We start from the raw sequence: 23447 nt of genomic DNA on the forward strand, positions 1-23447 counted from the left end.
GATGCTGTTGGAGAAATGGCACTAGGCTAGATGGCTTTGCTTTCTTCTGTTCCTAGATACCGGATACCTGCAGGGCTGGGGCAGGGACTGGGGCAGTCTCCAGTGTCACTGCTTGCCCCAAAGAACACCTTCCTTTGTGGATTAAACACATTGGTTATTGCTGTTCCCCAAAAGTAAACAATGCCACAAATTAAATTAAAATTGAATGTTAAACTGATCCAATGGCAGTGGAAATCCTACCCCTGTTTTGCCTGCTGCTACCAGCTCTCTCCATCCTTCCTCAGGCTCCTTCATCTCCCCAGGAGGAAACACACGGATTTTGGTTTGCTTTGGTTTTATTCCACCATTTATTTCTTCTGTTTCTCCCTCGGATTTCCATTCCCTTGCTCGGGACACACATACTCATTCTCTAAACAGGCACACATATATCTATATATACAGTAAGGCACAATCATTCACATCCAGATGGGACACTCTGCTGAGAGAAGAAACAGGGTACAGCGAATGATTGCAGCCTGCCCTGGAATACAAGCTCTAACAGATTTAAATGGATTCAAAGGCAGCAATGCTCCACAACATGGCTCAAAAGGATGTGGGGGTCGTGTTTGCCAACAGGCCTGTGCTACGCAGGAGGGTCAACGCTGCTGGCTCTCAGCAAATGACGCCTCAGTGCTCTCACCTGGGAAAAAGAATGGCAGGGCACAGAGCCACTTCTTTCCTCACAATTTTAGAGCTGGTGAACAGAAAGGGGATATCCCTCAAAACCATTGGGTTTGTAACGCTGCTGTGTCGCAGAGCCCACTCAAGGATGGATGTGGGCTGTGTTGTGTAAAATGCTTGTGCCTGTCCAGAGAGACAGTGACAACCCAGGCCTCCGACTCTGCTCAGCTTAACGTTTGCTAGGAGGAGCTTTGTGATGGATGAAGAGGAGCTGTGTGGTTCTGCCCTTGGTCTCTGTAGCTGCGCCTGTGTTGCTGGGTTCTAGGTGGCTGGCGGCAGGTTCAAGCACTGGCCCCTGACCGTTCACACCGCCTAACAGCTAGCTGACTCCTTGGCTCAGCTTTTGGCAAGTCTGGCTCGCTGTCTCCAGTGAGCCCAGACTTGTCCACAGCTCCACGTCACACTGTGGATGTAAGCTCTATGGCCTTGAGCCAGGGCAGCTTTTTATTCAGTTGCAGATACAGCTTCAAGCACTACTGTTGGGAAACTGGTCAGGTGAGGGTCTGTTATCTGTCTTTCCGTGAATAACATTTCTTATGGGCAACAATTACTCTCCAGATGTAAAAGCTTTTTTGGCTTAGCAACTGCTAGACCCATGACTTAACTAGTACCCCAAGCGTGAATGCAAATCTAGTACAATGCCTAAGTACTTAGGAGGGACTGGCTATCTGACCATCACCTACTCATATTCAGTCAGGCCATATGACTGGAAACTCGGCCATCTAAGACCTCTTCTTTGACCTACATAAAATTAATCAGCTGTTTCCAGTAAGCCAGGTTGCTTTCTATCATGACTGGCACTTGGTGGCCACACACTGAAAGTTTCAAAAGAGAATCAAAAGATTGGATAGGGTCTGGAAGTGAGAAAGACTGACGGACAGGTGGTCTTTCTAAACCTGGACTGGAGCCCAGAGCCAGATAAGAAAACTTGGTGCTTTTGCAGCACATCTTTTTCTGTGCATCAAATCTGTTGGTTGTTACTTTCCACCAGCACTAAAAAAACCCCCAGAGTTGAAGCACGCAGAAAAATTGCCTACCACAGCTGGCTGTTTCACAGATCAGCCAGCTCGACCCCCACTTCAAAGGGATTTTATGCTTTATGAACAATGTCCTATGAGTTTTCCCTGTGTTCAGGGTTCACATTGTCTGCCATCCAGTATATGTGGAGAAAACATACTCTTTCCTACTGTTAAAACATTAGTTACTGAAATTTGAAACCCCAAATTATTTCAAAAGAAGCTACCAAAAAGGCACCATACATGTATGTATGTAACTGATGAACTTCATCTAAGACCAATGCAGGAGAGAAGAAAAAGACGTTTTGGAGCAGGATGAAGGAGTAGAGGGACCAGGAGTGGTGGTGGCTGCTGCCTCCAGGACAGTATGTATCAGGTCTTTCAGTCCCTGAAAATCACCGAGGAACGTCAGCCAACACCTCAGTTTTGAACTCCGAAGCGATTGCAAGCCAGTCTCTTGTTCCGACTGTCCCAAAATATGATGGTACAAAGCAGAGAGCCAGCGAGCAGCCACTCAGCTCCAGGATGAGTCTAGACTTTGGGGGATATCCGTATTCTGCTCCTCTCCTGCCATGGAAGGTTTTCCAGTAGCTTCCACCTTGATTGGGTTAGATGGCTCCTATTCACATGTTAAGTCTCCTGTGCCCTGATCGGGTATGTCCTTTTGAGAGAGGAAAAGTAACGAAATTATGAAAAATGATCATGGGTCTAAGTAAATACAGTGCTGGGGAGTCTGTGACCTGGGGGTACTTTGGTAGTTTCCATGCTAGGAGGCAAAGGCAACCTGCAGCCTGAGCACCAGCCTGCTTCCTTGAGTTGCTCCTTGCCAAAGCAAGGAGGCATTTGAAGAGGGGGACAGGTGGTTGCGGTGGAATGAGATATTTCCTCAGGCATCTGTGGCTATGTTTTCTGTGGTTAGAGAATACGTAAGAACCTACATGGAACAAGCCCCGCTTTAGCCAGTGGAAATCCTCTTTTATTTCAAGTGGCAGAGGCCCGTGTTTGCGTGCTTCCAGGGCTGATCATGAAACTGGTATGTGTGCAAACACTATTTTTGCTGGCAAAGCTAACAAGCTAAACACGGAGAGAGAGAGAATATATATGTATGCATGTATATATACAACATGTGTGCACATATACGTATAAATATGTGTATGTAAGGAAGCATATTGAGATAGTATATATGTGGTTACTGCTGGGGAAAAGTGCTTTTTACTGCAAGTACTTTCAAATTGCTTCCAAAACAGCAATTGAGCAGTGTGCCTGGTGAGCAGAGCCTCTCCATTTTACTGAATACAGAATTGGCTTTGCTTCTTCTCCATCCTCTCTCTCTCTACCACCACCCAGGAGGGCTGGTTGTTTTAAATAACCCGGCCTTGCAGCCTCTGCAGGCCTGGGATTTGATACTTTTGAGGTGTGGGGAGCAGCAAAAATGTTGGTGTGTTCTGTCACAGTCGCCATTTTCATTAATAAGCAAAACCCTCCAGTATTTTAGGAGTCATCGTCATGCTGACCTATCTTACCTGTGTGTCACGGTCACGCTGTGCCCTGGTCCTGCGTGGCTGACGTTGAAGGCTCACTGGCAGTCTCTAAGCCCATTGCGTCCTGCAGCGGTTCCGGTGTTTCTTCAGTGTCTGATGTTCTCCGTGCGTCTGTGCTCTCGCTGGTCTCCTTTGCTTCAGCTTCAGCTTCAGCTTCTCCCTTCTGCTTGTCCCCCTTTTCCTGTTCACAGGCACTGCCTTGCTGCTCTTCTCCCTGGGGACCCTCACACACCTTCTCCTCCTTGTTTCCAGAGGGAAGGGGGGGAGAGTTCTCCTCCCCTGGGGCACCACCACACACTTCCTCCTCCTTTGTATCCCCTGCATTACTCTTGCAAGGAGTCATTTCCTCTGCCTGTTTTTCCCCTTTTTCTTCATCTTCTGATCTGCTGGATCCTCTCCTTGATGGGGGCTTCTCATCAGACCCTGTCTGTTTCTTTTGCTCTTTGCTCCCTGTTTCTGCCTCCTCTGTCTTGCCTTTGGGCCCAAACACCTCATCCTCATCTTCCTTGGCACCATTTTCTGGAGAGGAGGTGTTGACCCCTAAATCTTCCCCGTCTCCGTACTCGGACAGAGATCTTCGGAACCTCCTGGAGGGAGGCCTGCGCTTTATCGATCCCCGCGTCCGCACCTTGGGGGCAGGAAAAGCAGACATTGAAGCAGACAAAGAGAGCGATACTGCAAAGCAGGAAAGCACAACAGAGGAAAATGCCATAGGAAACTTGATTGCTATGCTGGTGGCTTCACTTTTCCTGATCTGCTACTGAGAGGTAGGAAGACGAGGGCTCCTATCCCTGTGAGACTACTTTAGAGGACAAGCAGCTCCCTAATATATGCCTCCTTTCCTTCTGTAAAGCTGGTGCTGGAGATCATTGTCCCAATTTAAACTGTGGCTCCTTGTCCAAGTTAGACTCTAAACCCAAGGACGCTGCATTCATTATGCAGGTGCTGCTGACTTTGGATGTCTCAGCCTTTTCTACTCTTGGCAGTTTGGTGGTTGGGGAAGGAGTCTGCATTCCAGTTGATGATGGTGAATGCAGATTACAGCTTCCCATTTAAGTGCTGTGCACTCTGTGGGACACCTGGCAAACTGTCGTGCTCTACGTGGCTCCCTAAACTGCACCTCAGCCACCTTTGACATTTGCTGGCACGTGGCACCACCTCCTCACAGTGCTCCCTGCCCAGGTATCAGCCACCCTGTTACCGCTGAGCTGATAGACGGTGGCTGACTGCATCTTGCCACTTCACCCCTTCCCTTTACCCATTTGGCCAGGAAGGCTGCTGGAGCTGCTTGACCATGAAGCTCCATGTGCAGGTGGGCAGAGACTCCACAGAGCTACACTGAAAGGCTGTTTCGAACCCGGTGCATAGATCTCCTCCCTTGGCTACAAATGTACACTGTTATGGCAGGACTGAGGGCTATGGCCTCCTCTTCCTCTTCATCCCCAAGTGATAAGCAAGCCTTATCCTGCTGTGATGGAGAAATCCTAGCACATACCCTACCTTATTATAAAATTGCAGCTGAGTGCCTTCCGGCGGCTGATCAAAGCTGACCGGCGTCTCATTCGCTTCACTGGGCTGGGACTGAATCCCTGGGCTGCTGGGCGTTGAGGGAGGGGTGCTGAACGGAGAAACCAGGGCTTTCAGTCCAGGGCTTTTGGGAGATGCTCCCGGCAGCAGAGTAGCTGGAGCAAAAGCCAGATTGGCCTGCAAAGAAAAATCCCCGTCACGGGCATGCATGACACCGGCGTGTACTACTTGCGGTAACCACACGGAGGAACCCTTGCTCTTGCCACGGGAGCTGCCACATCTCTCAGCTGTCACAACCCACATACCTTCTGGTTATGGGTCTCTCCTGGTGACACTGTCAACAAACAAGTCCGGGCAGAGAAGTTATGACTGGACATTTGCCCTTCCCCAGCAGCTGGATCTCAGGACGTGTCCTTTTGTCATCCTGAGGCCTTTTGGGATTTTCCAGTGACCCAGCCAAGCCAGCACAGTCTACAGTGGCTGAGCCAGGAGAAAGTCTGAACAAGCAGCCAGCAGTCACTTTGAGATTTAAACCATCCCTGTATGTGCCCAAGCAGACCTCGGATTTTCAAGCCTGGTCTGCAGGTCTTCTGAATGATCTGTGCAGTCATGAGGAATGAGAAGACCATGGAAAGAAGCAAGCTTTTGATTAACTGTGGCAAAACACTTCCCGATGGCCTGTCACTAGGAAACTCTCGTAGGCAAACGTCCTTGGGTGCATTAAGAGGGACAGTGCTATGAATAGGCTTATGTTGTGTCAGGGCAGCCAGGAGGCATTGAGCTCTGGAGCCGCACGTGCTGCCAGGAGAGGCAGCTGGCAGTGCAGGGCACTATGTCTACGGGCTATGGAGTGCTGAGCTGCCCTCGGCAGCATTAATCAGGTGCCGTGGAGAGATACTGAGAGATTCCCCCAGTTTGTGCGTAACTGGGGGAATCGAGGCGAGGGAAGTGCAGAGCTTCTAGGCACGCACAGGGGAGTGCCAGAGCCTGGAGTGCACTCCCCACTGCCAGGATTGTAACTGCCTGCGCTCAAGGCCAGCTCCCCAGTAGGGTGCAGGTGACTCAGTTTGATTTAGACTGCTGCGAAGAAAGAGCTGGAAGAAGTCTCAGCCAGGGTTTCCGTCACTTTCTCTTGTGAGCTGCATTTAAACTGAGACTACTGCCCCTGCTCCCTACCTGAGCTGTCCTGCTGCCATGCCCATGCCCAGCCATGTATCCCGCAGATCCAAATGATCCTGACCCATGATTGACCTGCCTACAGACATGCCCAAGGATCGCTGGACTGTTTCTGATGCTGATTACCATTACCAGACCTGCTCTGTCTTCCTTGTTTGTCTGTTGTGGGACTGGGCCCTTGTTGGTGAGGCCACTACCCTGCTGTCACCCTTGGATGCTGGATCCCCTTCCCCTGCGGCTGCTTCGCAAGGGAAGTAGCTATGACAAATGTCAATCAGTTTTTAATTTGCTGGGGCAGCCATGTGGGCTTTTCCAGGACCTACCTGCAGCTTTTCAATCATGGGGGAGCTTTTCACCTTGACCTTGGGAATGGGGCAAGCATTTGGAGACCGCTTCTGCAAAACAAAATGAAATGTGAAAAAGTCACAGTAAAGTAGGTGAAAAAGAGGAAATACAATGAATGCAGAAAACTTGGAATAGATAAACAGAAAGTGCTAGTAGGGGAGCAAATGAAGTGTCATATAGCATCTTCAGGCAAACGTTTGCTTTCTTCTTTCCTGACCCTACTCCCCTTTTGTTACCTAGCCATCCTAGGGTTCTACATACATGTATCCTTCCTCTGGGAGAAAAGGTGATTGTCTGCTTTCTGGCTGAAGTATCTGAGTTAGGTGATGTGTAATGGCTCTGCTGCTACATGGCCTTCACTAAGGTATCTAACCTATGACACAGTTTCCCCTGGTATTATTTCAGGACCAGACAGATTAAAATTCTACCTCTTAAAGGGTACAAGCCTTAATGTTGGTAAAGGTTGTGAACTTTTTGTGACGGGAAAGACTTTCTGCCACCACCTGACTAACAGAGTTAAAGGGTATCCAATTAGTATGGGCAGCAAAGGCCTAAGTGGCTGGAAAGGTAGAGCTACGAAAGGCTAAAAACAGGTTGAGAAAGGGAGAGCATTGCTTTGAGAAGGGACATATTGCTTTTTTCAGGTCCAAAGGAAAAGGAAGAAATCTAAGATTTTAAAGCTTGTGCTTCTTTGGCATGGAGGCAGCAAGAGCCTGTAGCTGTCAGAAAAGAAGGACAAAGAACCACCCCCTTGTTAAGAGCAGGTGACAATGTGAGATTTGGTGGGTAGACCTCATACCCTGAAATACAGACGGACAGAAGTGACTGGAAAGGGCCTGAGCATAAACTTTAGTGAGTAGCAGCCAGCTTACTGGGACCTGCTTATTCAAGGGTGCTATATGGAGGACACCTCAAGACAATATTCTGTGGGTGTTGCTGACAAAACCCCTCTTCAGTCTGGATTAATTGTTCCTTTTTCTGAAGAAGGAAAAATCTCAAGAGCAGAACTATTACGCCATTATACTCAAACCTCTAGAGTTCATCTGAAGGCAACAAACAGCATGGATGCTCCCTGTGCTAAGCGCTGTTCAAATCTAATAAATGCCAGCAGTTCATGCTTTAAAATGCTTGAAAGGTGGTAACTGGGTGGATTCGTGAGTGCTCTAAGGGTAAAAACAAAAACAGTAGAAATGGGATGTGTATCCATGCTACAGGAGTGGGAAACGGTGTGGAGCTGACTCTGAGTGAGTATGTGTGTGTGAGCAGGGGAAGGTTTGATGCTGCATGCTTGACGTCTTTTGCTACACAGCCTGACCTCTCTGCTACCTCCAAGCTCGTGTCTCAGGAGAGAACAGGTTGCAGAGAGGAGAGGCCTTGTCTCCCTATTAAATTGATACTCACTTGCTCACCATTGTCACTTGTCTCAGTTTTCTGGGAATACAATGGAAGGGAGCATGGTGGTTTCCTCCGAGTTGGCTTATGTGGTGGTACCTAAGAGAAGAAAACAATGAACTCAGCAGCAGGGAAATCAGTTTTTTTAAAAAAAGGAACTGAAATTCAAGCACCAAAGGGCATGCTCTGTAAGTGACCTGCTTGGATGGCAGGGCTTAGCTTGCCTAAAGGAGTCATCCAAAGGCAGCACAAGATATTAGCATATGGGCATGTGGCCAGCATGCTAGGTGTGCTTGTAGCATCTTGAGCCCAATCCTAGTGTTGGAAAAATAGTCTGTATCTCTTTCCACAGGATGAACCACGACACTTCAGGCTTTGTGCAAAGGACACTCTTCTAAGCTGTGGAGGGTGGAGAAGCCTTCCCAGAAGCTTCATCTTCAAAGCATCCTGGTGGAAACCCCCTCACACTGGAATAGCTTGTTATTGTTCTCTTTCCTGTCTTATTACCAGGATTTCCTTTTAATGAGTCTCAGCTGCCTACCTGGTTCGTGATTTTCCTATTTTGCATCTGATATATTTTAGGTGCAAAAAGGGGAATTCTGACTTTTTCAACATGCCCTACAGCCTCATTCGTTTCTCTCTAATGAAGAAGAGCAGCTCGCAGAGACAAGTCCTCAGCTGTAACCTTTAATTTGACTGAGAAACGGATTCTCCAGGGGAGAAGGAACAAGGCAACTTAATGGCAGGAACACTGGTTCCTTCTGAATGTCCTCAGGCTCTCGGAAGTATGAGAGTGCTCACTAGGAAGGAAGAGATGCATAGCACAGCACCTGTGGAGTTGCTCCTTCATAACTATTGCTCTGGTCTTGAAGCCAAGATGTCTCTATTTTTATGCCAGGTTTGTAGTCTCCTGCCAAGCTCTTAACACACTTTTTATGTGTTAACAGACAAAAGGCTGGGATAATATTGTGGATCTTGGATAATATCCACAGTGTAATATTGGGATAATTTTGTTACCTTCTAACAGGCAGGCATGTGAAAAGTTGGTTTACGGTGTCTATGCCCTCTGTAGAGTTGGCTGTCTTGGAGGACCTGTCGACTTGATGTCACTTAACTTCTGGTGGTGCTGCAACCAGCCACGGCAATGCTGCATCTCTAAGCAGCTGAGGGCAGCCCTGCCCTTATCCTTATGTCACACTAGGAAGCAATAATATCTTGTCTTATTGAAATCCCACCATTTTGCAACCATGAAATGCTGCGCTGTGCCACAGTGAATGTATCAGAGGCTCCCTGGTTGATAGGTTCCCCTTTGCTGGCATGAGTCAAGCAAGGGTTAAAGACCATCCACTCAGCCATTAATCTGAAGCCAGCTTGAGAGAGCCGGTGGGGAAGTGACAGATGGCTTGGAGAGAAAAGACAGGAAACTTTGTCCTCCCCTGTCTCTGGAGAAAATGAGTTTCCCCCCACTGTGAGGCCCCTCCACACTGCCTTGGCCTGGGAGCAGCAGAGGTCTGCAGATAACACAAGAGAGGTCTGGGAACTTGCTGCCTTCTGAAGGGTGAGTGACTCAGTACAATTAAATCCCATACCTTAACAGGAGGAAATTACTGTAATGGCACGGATGGAGTGGTGCGCTGGTGACCAGAGGGGAAAAAAAAAAGTGCTGGGGAAGAGACTGGCTATTCCCACCCTGGGGTCTGGCTATGGGAGTGCTAACCTCTGATAGACGGTGGCATGCCAGCCCTGCAGGACAGAGGTCACCATTGCATCCAGCCAAAGACAGGAGGGGTGACAGAGAGGATCCCCTTAGGCCTGGCCTGGGACATGCTGAAATCAGCTGAGCAGCAGAAGGAAGCAGTTCAGTTTTAGAGGGGCACCCACTGACTGGAGAGGGCCACCAGTAAACATTTATGCTTCTAAAAAAGTGCATAATGATACAGGGGGCTCTCCTAAAATGTCAACCTCTATCCAAAACCACTCTGATTTTCCTTTCTTCCTAAGAGAGGTATTCTAGTGTTTTGTTTATCTGGTGAAAGATAGCTTGTGAGGTAATGCTTGGCATAGTGGGCTTTCAATAAAATAAAGTTTCAGCGTGATAGAGATAGGCACAGAGTCTGAAATGTCATTGGGAAGAGGTAACAAGGGCAAGTAAAGAGACGGCTTTCTCTCTCAGACCTATACAGAAGGAATTAACCTGGAGGAAACCATCTCCTTTTGTGAACAAGGTGCCGGTGACCTGCCACTGGCTTCTGCGCTGCATAATCTGCTGTTTGCTTTCTTTTCCCATGGCTCAATATTAGCTATTTCATTATTCATTGTTGTCCTCTGCCCACAAAAGCCAGCCCAGATAGTACATGCATTGCTGTCTGCTACTGTTAGGTATATATGTGTACCCTACCAAGCTTTCCATTGTCTCAGTTACACTGTCTAGTTGTCCTGAGGTATGGCTCTACCAAGATACCTGTCCACAAGTCGGCAGTGCATGGAAGATACTGACATAGCTTGCATTGCACTAGGAGACAAATCCTTTGCAAAAAGATTCAAAATCAAGGTGGATTCATGCTTAGATCACTGATGCTCTAGCCTCTACAGGCAGAGGCGAGTGCCTCATTTCCCACTCGATTACCTGCTGGTGGCTGCAGAGCTCCTTACCTCTTTTCCAGTGATATTGGCTGCTTGCTCTTTGAATCTCCCTGCTAGCTGAGCCACTGAGGGTGATGCTGACTTGTCCACCTCTGAGTTGGTCTCTGCTGGCCTGTTCTGACAAATCCAGAACAACAAGTTATGAGCAAAGGCTGGGAAAAGCAAGCAGGCTAGAGAGAAGCCTGCATATGTGTTATAAAGTTCAAGAGTAAGCAGGGACTTAAAGCAGAGTTTCTCACATCTGGCATCAATCATCCAGCCTGAGAGCAAGAGGTTTGGGAAGACAGGACCTAGCAGCATTCTTAAATATCCCAGAAAACCAGTAATTCACGCAGAGCCTTTCAGCTCTAGCTGAAGAGCCTACACAGTATTTTTCACTGGAAGCAAACTAAGTATTTCAAGCCAAGTGTCTGTTCCCATCTTTTCCTCACAGTGAGCAGATGGAGCGGGGCTGTAAAGGATGTTCCCATACACCTTCTCAGCCCTCCCATCCCTTTTTTACTGCCCTGGTCACCAGCACCCTTCCTTTTCCAGTCCATTCCCTGTCCTTGCAGCAAGCCAGCATCTGCTTGGGGATGTCCCTGTGCTGTTCTGCTTTTTTGGCAGTGCGGGTCAGGGGGAGGGAGGAAATACCAGAGGTGAGAGAAGCTTCCCCTCCCCTGGGTCGACCCCAGGCTGAGAAGCAGGAGGCTTGTTGGCGGCTGGATGGTGCGGCTCTTCCCACAGCACACAGCCCTGGTGTCATCCCACATTTACCTTGTTTTCCTTGCTGTGTGTGTATCAAGCAATATGAGTAGAAAGCCTTGAAATCAAAGTTGATGAAAGGAAACCTTTGTTCTTCATCTCTAGCATCTGATGCCAGGGAAAACCGAACCAGAGGAACTGAGAACAACTAACCAACAATCCTTGTTTTGTTAGAGGTGGAGACCTCAAAACAACAAACCAGGCTACGAACCATCAGCAAGGAACCTCATACCTCCGCTCCCTGTACCACCACCATGAACGCATGACCAGCACCACGCTTCTTACCCCTCTGCCCCAATACTCTTCTGCTTCTCAGTCAGAAAGTTTCCCCAAAGGCTGTTGCTAAAGGAATACATTTCTGTTTCTCCAAAGGCTCCAGCAGAGCCCTTCCTTCTGCCTTTACACTGCTGTGCCTGGGAGGGACCTGCTGTCTTGTTAACACAACCACTCCTTCAGCATCGCTGGAGGTGAAAGGCCCTCGAAACACCAATCTGGCCCACGTATGGACCATTTCCTTTGGGTTACCACGCTACAGGGGCTGGAGAAATAGCTGTGGAAACTTGAAAACATATTAAAGAAGGAATTTCTTTAGACTCCTAGTTTCTAGATTAAAAACAAATCGAGGAGGTTACATTAAGGGTCACTTCATCATCCACAGCTTGGAGCACTCTCTAGTCTGAAATACCTGCTAGAGAGCAGCATGGCTAAGGCCTGTTTGCAGTGTGGAAAAGGGCCTTTCCCTTTCTCAGAGAGCTGTAAATAAATGCTCCCAATAAATGCTGTCTTCTTTCTTCCAGGCCCACAAGCCCCAGTAGATGTCTGCCATTCCCTGTTTCCAGGATCCTGACTACATCTCCCCCGTTAAACTTCCCATACACTTCGGACCAGCTCTTCTGCATCCAGCCACAAAATCCATATCAAGCTGTCTCCTCTCAGTGAACTTCTGGCACATTCCCCCCATCTTTTCAGCCTTCATTAGAGTAATTACAGTCGGGGGAAATGGCAGATAAGGGGAACGAAAGAAACAGTGAGTAAGCAGATCAGCAGGGCAACCTGCTGCACACGAAAAATGATGGCTGGACTAAGTGGGGAGGGAGGGCGGTTCCCAGCTGCAGGCTGGCTCCCTGCTGTGAAAGGATAGCGGAACGGACACCTGAAATGAGGACTCAGTTGAGGCGGAGGAGCTGCAGGTGCTCAGTGTCTGTGGTGGAAGGGTTGCCTCCCTCATAATCCCTTTTTCTCCAAAAGCTTCTTTCACAGCCCTTCGCCTTTACCCAGAAAAGACACTGCACTTCCTCTTGGCCTCTTTGACCTCTTGTTTTGGGTGCTTGTGTTTTTTCTTTCCTTTTTTTTATAATTTTTTTTGAGTTGCAGTCTGAAAACAGAGCTTCCTTTCTTTGGATTTGATCAAAGCTGTGAGGCTGGAATTATTCCACACGTTTCTTGTTTTGCTGGTAGCAGGCATTGATTGCAACGCGGCTCTCGCCAGCATGAAGCTCGCCGGCCGGGGCCCAGGAAGCAGTGAACATGCCATTCTAAGATTAGCACAAGTAGCCCACGGGCTGTGTCCTCCCGAAACTGCCAGCTGCAGACTCTCCGATTACGCTACACATTTTGCAACAGGAAAAGTCCTTTTTCAGATCCTTTCTGGCAATTACACTGCCATCCTGTATCCAGCTCTTTCTACAGCTTTTTTTTTTTCCCCAGCTGGTGTGCCAGGCTTTATGTCTTCTAGTCGAGGGAAAACACCGTACCGGGGCACTCGGACGCAAAAAGTTCCCTTCCTTGCACTGCAAGGAGAACACTTGCCCCCCTGACTTCCAGGGGCTGGACTGGCAGTCTCCCTCCCACTGGGAGGAAAGTGGGAAGCCTCACTTTCTCACTCTCACCCCAGAGTATGTACCAGCCCTCAGCCTCTTCCATGACTAAGACACGCATCTGCTCCTCTCACCCAAGAGCTCAGTGTTGGCTCTCTCCCGCCCCATGATATTAACGCAACCTCTCCCATTCCTGGTCATTTTTCCTGTCTTGGTGACGTAGCCCACCACTTTTATGAATGATGAAGAGAAGCAGCTCTGCTCTTTTTTGGCAAAAAAGGTGAAATTCTCAGATATTAATTTTGTGCTCTTTGCAGCCAACTGCTGATTCTTTTCCTTTTCAGAAGAGGAGCGTCAGCCTGCATGGGCTAAAACCAGCAAGCTAAGGTAAAAGACTTACTGCACTGGTAATGTGGTGACTGCTACTCTGAGGTCTTTTACTGTTCAGTAAAAATAAGTGTCTAAGCATTGCACATTCTGAAAAAAGTCAGACAGAGCAGCAAAACAGGAATTGAATTATACCATCAATGTAAGCATGGCACTGTCTGCAGAAGAGGAAGTGCAACTAGCAAGTTCTCTGTAAGGGGTTTCATTTTCCTCTTCCAAATTATAAAACTGGGTAAATTTGAAAATGGTTTTCAACCCCATCTTTCTTCATCTGCTTTTAAAACTGAACTTGGTCCCTTTGGCAGCACTGGAGAAGAACAATCCCAACTTCACTGGTGATTTAATGTGCCAGAAAATGCAAAGGCTAGTAAGGCTGCCTGATGTGGGAGTAATAACATCTCACAGAGGGGGCCCCTCAGGACAGCAATGTCATTACCTGAATCAATGACATTTGCCAGTTCTCCTACTAGAGCCTGTGGACCCACTGTGGGCACCAAGTGAGAGAAGGTGCATATTAAAGGCCCACAGAAAAAAGGTAAAGAGATTGAAGAGTTTCTCTGTGCATCCCGTCTGGGTACCCACAAAGAGCTTTTCTTAAAGCTCATGGATTTAAGCTACAGGTGGGGAGTGTCACTGCAGACACGTTTCTTATGAAATCAAAATTGCAAAGACTCCTGGGGAAAACTGGAAAGCCAGAGGTGGCTTTGGGGATGAATTTGAATGTCCTGCTGCGACTGGTACAAAACTGGCTCCAGCGGCCCTAAACTAGCAGTTTTGGTCATGACCCACCCCCTTGCAATTGAAAACTATCGTGACTCCATCTCACAGGATTGGTATCCCACCAGTTTTCTCACTGTCCATAATATGCTACTGGAAATGCTAGTCTGAAAGGGTACCAGTGGGGGTCAGAAGCAGATACTGAAGGAGAAATTCAGGTTTGGATTTCTGCACCTGGTTTGGCTGATGAAAAGAGCAAAGGTTTATTAGCTGCCATACAGTGGAGTGTTTTGGCTTAAGCAGCACTTAAATACCAGCTGAATAATAGCAGAGATTTGTACTGCCCTACTCTCCTTCCCTCCCCTACGAATCCTCTGACTTGTCTGCTTTTGCAGGTAGGATATTTTGGCCAGACGGAGCACCTTTTATCAGAGATGCAAGCTCTCCACAGCACCTTGCAAGGCTGGAGTATTCGGCGGCTATGAAATCAGTGATGGTTACACAATTTTTGGTACTGGTTCTGTGCCCTTTCCCCCCCCAGTCTCACACAGCTGCATCTAGACATGGTTTTGAGGCCAGTCCCTGACCTCCACATCCCTCCCTTGCTTCTAAAGAGCTTCGCAGGAACGATTCCTTGCAGCCTGTTCTCATACCAGTCCATCGTGCCGGCCACCTTCCCATACCCTGCGCTCGCACAAGCTCTGCAAAGCTCCCCCGTGACCGTCATGGAGTTTTTTGTTGCTGCACATGCAATCTACCTCAGCAAAAGCAAATACGGAAAAGTAATGACAAATATGTTGTGTCAGAGGCAGACACAATAAGCCATCCGAGGCTCAGGGCTAGTGTCTTGATTACACAAACAGGATCCAGAAATAGTGATCCTCAGCACCCAGCTCTCAACACTGCGCCACAAGAAGGCAGTTGTCAGTATGCTGGATGAAAACAAGAGAGGGTCAGTGCTTTTGGGGTGCAGTTTCATAAGGTCCTGGTTTTGGCAGAAAGACAGCTTATGTTCCCAACTGCTCACTCTCCCTTGACCTTTCCTTCCCCCCTTCCCCCCTCCCTTGCACCAGAGTGAGTCTGTGGGACTGTGCTGTAAACTAGATCACTGAAATGATCTGGGCTAAAAATACGTCCCTTAACTCTTTACAAGGTTATTTTTAACCCAGATCATTTCAGCAATCGAGTTCACAGCACAGCCCAACAAGCACTTGCACTGCCGTAGTGGGAGGGGATGGAGGGGTGGCAGGAGCAGACTGCAACGCAGGGGTGAGGGCTTCCCTTTAACTGCTCCAGCCAGAGGCTGAGGAAATTGCATCCTTATGTGTCCTCCCATTCAGAGGGCTGATACGACAGAAAAATCATATTTCTGCATGCCTGCTGGTAAAGGCTGTTCTAGTCTGTGGCACTGGTATTTCACCTTGCAATCTGTTGCCTCCCACCTGAGATGCAGCTGAGAGCAGGCTGTGAACCCAGGGAGCGCCTGTGAGCCATCACGGGGAGCACGTTACCAGCAGCCGAGTGAATCGGAAGAAGTTTCCGTTAAGCACCCACAAAAGCCCCACAAATACTGTGTCAGAGATCTCCAGAAGCCCCACTTCAAACAGCAGCAGCCTCACGGGTGACTGGGGAGCGGGTTTTCCTCACTGCATGGCAGAGGCAAAGCTCTGCACCTGTAGGGCCTGCTCAGCTAAGGAAGGGATGGGGGACGCGTCTGTGGGGAGGAAACTACTTAAGTCAAAATAAACCATCGTCACGCTCTGCCTGGAGGCCAGCAAGAAACTCTGTGAAGCAGTCGTGTGGTTTCCTTTGAAATTAAAGCGTCAACCCTCACTAAGGCACTGGATTTCAGGAGGGAACGGAGCCTCTTGCAGACCCCCTCTTCCCTGCTTGGCTCAGCCCTCCGAAGGCAAATGGCATGCTCTCTGTGCAAAGCCTTCCCAGACGTGAGACCTACCCTTCTCATTTTTCAGTAAGGTAGCTGCAGGATTTGAGGAGCCAGCGGTCATAGGCCTTGTCTGCATGGGAAAGCTTATACCACGTACAGTGGGGTAACTCTCTCAGCTTGTGCGGGGAGCAGTACAGCCTTGATCTGAGAGAGGTGCCTGTTTTTCTGCGTAAGTAAGTGAACTCATTTGCAATCAGCTTGGCTGAAAAGAGCCGTTCTCAAACTTCTCAAGTACCTGTTTCTGACACAGAAAGCAGAATTTCGGGAATGACACGTTAAGCTGTAGCAGGGAACGTGCCTCCTTGCAGGGCTCCCCAGGGGCTGGAGGGGGGTCAATGTCTCCTACCCCTGCAGTGAGGTGCTGTAGCCTCTCTCCTGAAAAGACTCCCCTGCAGAGATGGGGTTTGATGAACTAGAGATGTTATCTCCAGCTTGCAGATCAAGCAAGGGAGAAGTGATGACAGTACTAGCTCCTCCCATACTGCCCCACCAATTTGGGGTGACCATTTCCATAGGCAAGAGCTAATCCCTTCTCCTTGCCCCGTATTCTATTCGACCGCTGAGGCCAGCTGGAGGTAAAAGGCTGCTGAATATTCACACGGTACATCATTTAAGGTACAGTTCCTGTCTATGTGGAGAGGACATGAATTTACGCTCTGGAGAATGCATCATGAATGCATCTCGTTACCAGCCACACACACCTGCGTGTCAGACCAGTCCTACCTTTTTAAAGGCCACAATAATACTCAGTAATGATGCAAAACATAACAGTAATGTGTCTGCATGAATTGAAGTAATTAAATCTTTCCTTCAGTTAGAAGTATCTTTAGTACCTGTTCTGAAGGCAAGTGTCCAAAGAGGCCAATCCACCAAACCATCCTTTTCTACCCCTAGGTTAAGCTATTGTTCAAGGAAGATAATCTAAAGAAACCTGGAATGGGTCCCTGGGTGTGGGTCTTAGCCGAGAATAGCACAGAACTGACAAGTTTAGGTTCACCTGGGCAAATCTGCCACTCTTTTTGTCTTGTTCAATGGCAGGAAATAGGTAACTGAATTTTCATTTTCAACTTCTTCTTACAGGCACCAGTTATCTCGGCTCTCACATTTTAAGTGCAGATAGGGTTAGATGGGCAGCTCGTAAGGAGCTCCTCTTTAAATGACCTAAAAAAAGCTCAAGAATAGCTTTTAATTAGGATTGGACCCAAGTTACCGATGGAAAAATCTCTCTCATATGTAGTTTGTAGTTTCATTCAAAGCCATCTCTCTGCATCTGCCATTTAGATTAATCTCGGTTTGCACCCTCCTGCCAACATAACCTGAACCAATTTGTTTATCTGCGTCCATGTGAGTACATCAGTGGCATCAGGATCATATTGAAAGGGGAACATTGTTTGGACTGGGAAGGGAGAGGTATGTTAGCAGGGCAGGTTTAAAACACAAACTCCCCCAAAGGAGCAAACTGAAAGGCAAGAGGGTGGGAAGATACCTGAATCACAGTGTTGAGGAACTGGGCAGCAAAAATCAGGAGAGGCTGCTACCCACAACCCGAGCCTGCTCGTTCTCCTCGTGATGCATGAAAGCATCAATGCAGCTGAGCAGAGATTGCCCAGGAAGTGGGTGGGCTCACACTCGCCTTGGCGAATTTTTTGCATCCCTAGAAGGAAATCTCACGATGCTTGTTCTGACTGGAGCTCAGCAGCACACTGGGCCCCTGGCTCAAGAAGCAACACATCCCAAGATGTAAGCCCTGAATAAACAAACCTCTTCTTGCTACACTGACCCCTCTCCATCCCAGCGAAGCATCCTTCTTCACAAATCATTCTCACTGGAGACCTTCCAGCTCTCTGTTTCAGGAGGGATTTATGTGGTTTATTTATTCACTTGGCGTCTTATCTGGCAATGAAGCTGCTCCTTGTCTGGTTGTGGTAGATTTTAATTATTGGCAGAAGCCCCAGCTAGAAGTGGCTGCAGCTGTGGCTCCGTGATACCTTATAGCCAGTCCTGTCCATCATTGTGTCAGCGTAGCCCGTAGCACCCTGGGATGCAAGGCCAAGGCTCCCACCTGCATTTCCTACCATTTGCTATAGAACAGGAATGATAATTACTGTGCTGTGCTCCACCAGAGCAAAAGCTACCGTGTGAGCCACTTCTGCAGCTTCCTCTGGTGGGGCTAGGCTAGCTCTGCAAACTTTGTGTATCAGAGCTTTATCGCAGTTAGTTTCCAGGAGAGGACAAGACCAGAATACCTTGCAGATCTTTCAGGTGTATCCTAAATGCTAGAAAAGAAATAAATATTTTTCTACTTCTCTCTTTCTGTTGTGTTTTCTTTGATCAACCTTTACCAGAAGCTAAACACCTCCATTTCACATCCCAGATGAGAATTTTGTGAGCTTTAAGAATGGCAGCGTGCACAGAGTCCTCATCCTTTTTCTCCAAGCTGCCATCAGATGGCTGGGCAAAGAGGAATAACCGGCCTCAAACTGCCACGGGTCCCCCACTGCCAGGATGCAGCAGTGAAACACAACAGAAAGCTGAGCAAAGAAAGTAAGATTTCCATTTGAAAGATTCAAAGAGAATTCTGGGGCTGATATCAGGACATACCATCCGCTGTGAAAGAGTATAAGGGTATGTTGAGGTGTGTAATGATGATCCCAGCACGCTCTGCAAAATCCTTGGCTGTTGTTTGCCTGGACTGGCATTTTAAAGGTCATGCAAACAGGTTTCTAGTTTGACTTGCAACAAAAGGAATTAATGGTAAGCCTCTGTCTGTCTCACATGAGAAAGTGCACAACTGTGCAGAACCATTGCACTTCCCAGATAAAGCTTTTTCTACGTCAAGGTCAAGCCTCAGCCAGTGCAGAGTGGCCTCCATGTCTGGCTGATGTCACATGCAACAGGTTCAATCTTCAATCTTGCAGCTCCAGGGAAAGCAATATGCAGCCTGTGGGAATATATTGTGAATGCTGGAGTTTGGGCTCCAGATTTCTGAACACTTTGTGAAAACAATGGGACCTCAGATTAGGTTTGGGACCAGGCTGAGCTCCTGGGCCCCGAAGATGGGCTTAAGACTCCTCTGACTCAGGCACACATCTCTTCTGTACGTATCTCTATGTAGCTGTAGATTCTGGTTTCCTTCAGACAAGGGAGTGCTCACTAATTGAGAAATGTAAAAAAAAAGTTGAAAAATACTAGACATGGAAGTTTTGGAGACAGGCAGGAGGACGTCAGGACTCCTGATTACACATGCTGCCTTCAAGGCAGTCAGTGCTGTTAGAGCCCAGTGATCTCTAGCAGCTTTCTTCAGTTCTAGTCTTAATGAAAACAGGCGTTCTCACAGCAGCCCTAACAAAGACTTGACTAGAACTACCGAAATGCACGTTGCAGGAAGACAGATGTCAGGCCTCCTCTTAAGCTCGCTCTTTCTGTAACATTTTCAGTGGAGAGAAAGCTTCTTGCCTCAGTGTAAATCACTGCCAGCCTGTCTCTTGAAGTCTGCAAATAAGTTAGCCAAAAGAACAACTCTGAGAAGTACCACATCCCTCCTGAGAGAGGTACCCAGGTCGACACTTATCCCACCACAGATGAATGGAACATAGGATGAGTGTGTGTCTGAACTCAACTGCAAGGCTATTGCATAGCTATAATGAGGGTGATGAAGAGGAAGGAGCTCTGACTATAACACGGGATCAGAATAGGATGAGGAATGCGGACTTCAAAGGAGGGTTCCATGTTTGTTTGTTTTTAGGAGAAAGGGCAGGAAAATCCTACTTTACATAAAATATGTAACATTTCCCTGTGTTTGGAAAGAGTTTGCTTTAGGGCAACATTTTTCTCAAGACTTGCAGTGGTCTGGTCTTGATTTTCTCCTTCTGAGACATCCCTTGTGAACTGCTGCCATCTTGGTACTCGGGGTCAAGCACTGCCCAAAGAGTAATGTGAGGATATTCCAGTGCAGCAACGATGAGCAGCTTTCATCCAGAAGATAGCAAGCAGCTCCCAAATACAGTGCAGTAATTTCAAAACTACAGAGACTCAGATCTGCCAAATTTAAAGGCTCACGAAAGCAACGTTTGGGAATTGGGTGGAGGTGGGAGATATCATGTAGCCAGAAACTAGTAAAGGGACAAATCCTTTACCAAGGAAGGGGCACTGTGTTGAACTTGTCTGCTATACTGTAAATAAATGGTCCATATACTCCTGCCTCCTTGCCTGCTAGAAGTAGAGGGGAAACTCCTGCCGGTTTTCCTTCTTTCAGTGGTTCGAGCTACCCATGCCTATGTGTAAAAGGGCCTGGATAGTTAGCACAGTGGTTGGAGTGAGGCTTTTCTCAAGAAAGCGTTGCTGCCTGTTTGGATCAGAAGCTTGCTCAGGGTCCTTCTCTGGTACTTCCCTCCAAGCACCCTCGGGACTGCCTAGAGCTCCTGAACATCAAGGCAAATGGTTATCGTGAGTAAAAAACCACCCTAATCGTGCTGGGCAACAGGGACTATTGGGTGGTGGCTGGAGTTAGGTGGTGTGGTTCAAGAGTTCATTGTAAGTACGGATGTGTCTCCATTGCCCGCAGCGACGCTGTGGGTGCCTCTGTCAGTAGAGCCAGCCAGTGCCGGGCAGGGGGAGACGGGCAGCAGAGAGCAGCCAGTGCCAGCCGTGCAGGTGAGGAGCTGTGTCCTTCAAAACAGAATTATAGGAAACATCTGTAGACATCAGGAAATTAGAAGGGGTGAATACACAATCTACTTTCTGTTTCAGAGAGTGACTACAATGAAAATAAAATGAGATAATCGTTACTTTAACCTCCCCTCCGAGAACTCCCTCCCTTTGCTGTTGATGCATTTCTGCTAGCAAAGTGGGTGCGAGGCTAATGTTACATAGCATTGTTTTTCATGATGGACGGTCGGTACCAATGCCAGCTTTCTCCACGTCTTCCAAAAGGCATCTCTTCTCAGCAGAGTAACTGCATAAAGTCGCAGTTTAACTTGATGAGGTGGGACTGCTGCTGCTGTCCTCACAGCCTCCTGGGCCCAAAGTGGAGAAAGCAGCCTCCTGTTTGCCTCCGTGGAGTTCGTTAGTAACATGTCCTAACATCAACAGTCCAGGCTGGAAAGGCCCTTATATAGGAAGGGTATGCCAGCCACCTCGCACTAGTCTTTGGCTGGTGTTGAAAATTTTTGAGGCTGGATTTATGGCAAGTTGTTCTTTTCCTCATGCCATGGTACGTAGCTCTCAGGAGTGCCTGGCCTGTGCTTGCTAAGCACTGTCTGGTGAGATTAGCAAAACCAGCAAATATCACTGTGCAAGGTACAAGTGAGATCTTGAGTATCCCTTTTAGTAATGACAATATTTGACAATTGCCTAGTGCCTACATGTTCCCAACACTGCACGGGCCGATTCATTACAGCAGCATTACCTCAAACCTTCACGGTGCCTCTGCTGAGAGGGCAGTGTATGGGCTTGTGCATTTTAATGCATATGTAGCCACTGCTACATACCCCACAGAATTGGTCCCGTGGGAGGCCAGGGTTTTATCTGTCAGGAGAGCACTCAGATCACCAGGCAGGTGCGTGAGCTCCCCTCTGCCCCAGGGAACCTTGAATTCTTTGCTACGTGTTGGCATGGCTTTAACAGGCAGGCTGGCAAGTGCTCACCCTAGCCTTGCCCTAAGCACCGGATTAAAAATCATCTCTTGCTAGACAGACCAAAGAGTTTGAAGCCCACACCCCCGAGAACAGAACGGAGCCCAGGCTGTCCACTTCCTGAGCAAGTGTCTTATCGCGTCTGTCAAAGGCTGCCAAGAATGGCTTGATCAAGCGCCATCGTTACCAAAAGAGGCAGCGAACTGCAGCACCTGGTCTCTGCCGGGCAGTGTGCCTGTGCAGGGCCAGCACATATGTAACCTCAGCCCGTCCCCTATGGAGATGCGAGCAGTTCTTGGCTCTGCTGTGCCCTGTGCAGGATAAGGCATCTAGCTGTTCAGCCACGACTTGCTGCTCAGGGAAGGAGATAGCAGACCCTTTAAAATGTAAATAAATTATTTTCTGTGTATGTATAGTGTTTTGGGAATCCTTGACTGAGGTGATTGCAGAAACCTCCAGCAACACATGGGTATCACCGTTTCCTTTGCTGTGAGAAGTGCTTTTTGTGAGATGCCTGACCCTGTTTGCTTATGTTCACCGTGCTCAGAGTATTCTCCAGGGAGAGGAGCGGAGAGGAGAGATGAGGGTGTGGGGCAGGGGGAATGTAACAGGGAAATGCTTAATTTCTAATGCCAGCTTGGTCTGGGCAGCAGACCACCCATGGACACGTCAGGTGGGGCAATCCCAGGCTTGTGCAGAAGCAGCATCCTGGGCACTGGTTGAATTTTAATGTTGAGCAGGCAGATGCCTAGTGAAGTGAAGGAACCAGCAGAATCAGCCAATGGTTGCAAGGGGCTTTTCCAGGCTGAAGATGCGGATTGCGGTGTTTCAGTTCTGCATTAGTCCTGTAGTTGATCTAGGACACAATAACTTGCCCTCAGCTACTCAAAATCCAGGACAGAATTTTAGTCCAGGGCTTCACAAGCTCCACTTTGACACTTTGTCCTCCATGGCACACTGGTTCTCCACAACACACATGTCTGAGGATAGCTACACTGCAATGCAGAGCAGCCCAAGGAAACCTGTAGTAAGGGATCTGAGCCCCACGGTCACAGTGTTGCACGACTTCTCATGATGGCATCAAACTTGATGCATTCGTTCGGTGCTGTCCTCACACCAAAGGGATCATTAGCCCAGTCACAGCTCTGCATGAACACGCACCCAGACCAGGTATCTGCATTGCACCTCTCTGTATCCGTGAGAAGTAGCCATCTGGATTTTGTGTGGTACAGGGTACTTTGGGCACATATTAACTGAGATGACCTGTTGCCACAAAACTCTTCCTAAGGAAGTTCTAAGGAAGTCCAGCACCCGCGAAGGACTGATTCCCTCCAAGTGAACTATCATTTTAATGAGATTTCAGTCTGGTTTCTAAAGATTTTTAAAAATTTGATAATATCCAGCATGCTTATAAGGGTGTCTTAAAGAAGCTTTGCTAGTGAGACAACAGATTTCACATCTCAGTCACATGCATCCCCTGTTTGTTCAGCTTACCCTTCCTGCCTGCAGCTGCAGGGCTGTACCCTAACCATTGTCTATGCACAGTAATCTGTGTAGGCTCAGCAAGCAGAGTCAGCTGATGGTTTCCCTAGACCACTAAGTCAACAACACAAGAGGAAGGAGAAGCTCAAAGATCATAGAATCATAGAATCATAGAATCATTAAGGTTGGAAGAGACCTCTAAGATCATCGAGTCCCACCGTCGACCCAACACCACCATGCCCACTAAACCACGTCCCTAAGCGCCTCATCTACACGTCTTTTAAATACCTCCAGGGATGGTGACTCAACCACTTCCCTGGGCAGCCTGGTCCAATGTTTAACCACTCTTTCAGTAAAGA

General features: G+C 48.1%; 1 protein-coding gene across 1 annotated transcript in view; it reads right to left on the minus strand.

The window, feature by feature from the left end:
• Positions 1-329: 329 nt before the first annotated feature.
• RCSD1 (RCSD domain containing 1) overlaps positions 330-23447 on the minus strand; it is a 37212-nt gene continuing 14094 nt past the window's right edge. The window contains exons 2-7 of the mRNA XM_009323901.1: positions 10370-10477; positions 7727-7816; positions 6304-6375; positions 4778-4981; positions 3260-3905; positions 330-2397 (exon numbers count right to left, since the gene is read on the minus strand). Of these exons, the coding sequence (XP_009322176.1) occupies positions 3273-3905; positions 4778-4981; positions 6304-6375; positions 7727-7816; positions 10370-10477 (1107 nt within the window). The 3' untranslated portion in view covers positions 330-2397; positions 3260-3272. The remainder of the gene's footprint in view (positions 2398-3259; positions 3906-4777; positions 4982-6303; positions 6376-7726; positions 7817-10369; positions 10478-23447) is intronic.

Source organism: Pygoscelis adeliae, unplaced genomic scaffold (genome assembly GCF_000699105.1).
Source record: "Pygoscelis adeliae isolate BGI_AS28 unplaced genomic scaffold, ASM69910v1 Scaffold124, whole genome shotgun sequence".
In the NCBI taxonomy this organism is placed as follows: domain Eukaryota; kingdom Metazoa; phylum Chordata; class Aves; order Sphenisciformes; family Spheniscidae; genus Pygoscelis; species Pygoscelis adeliae.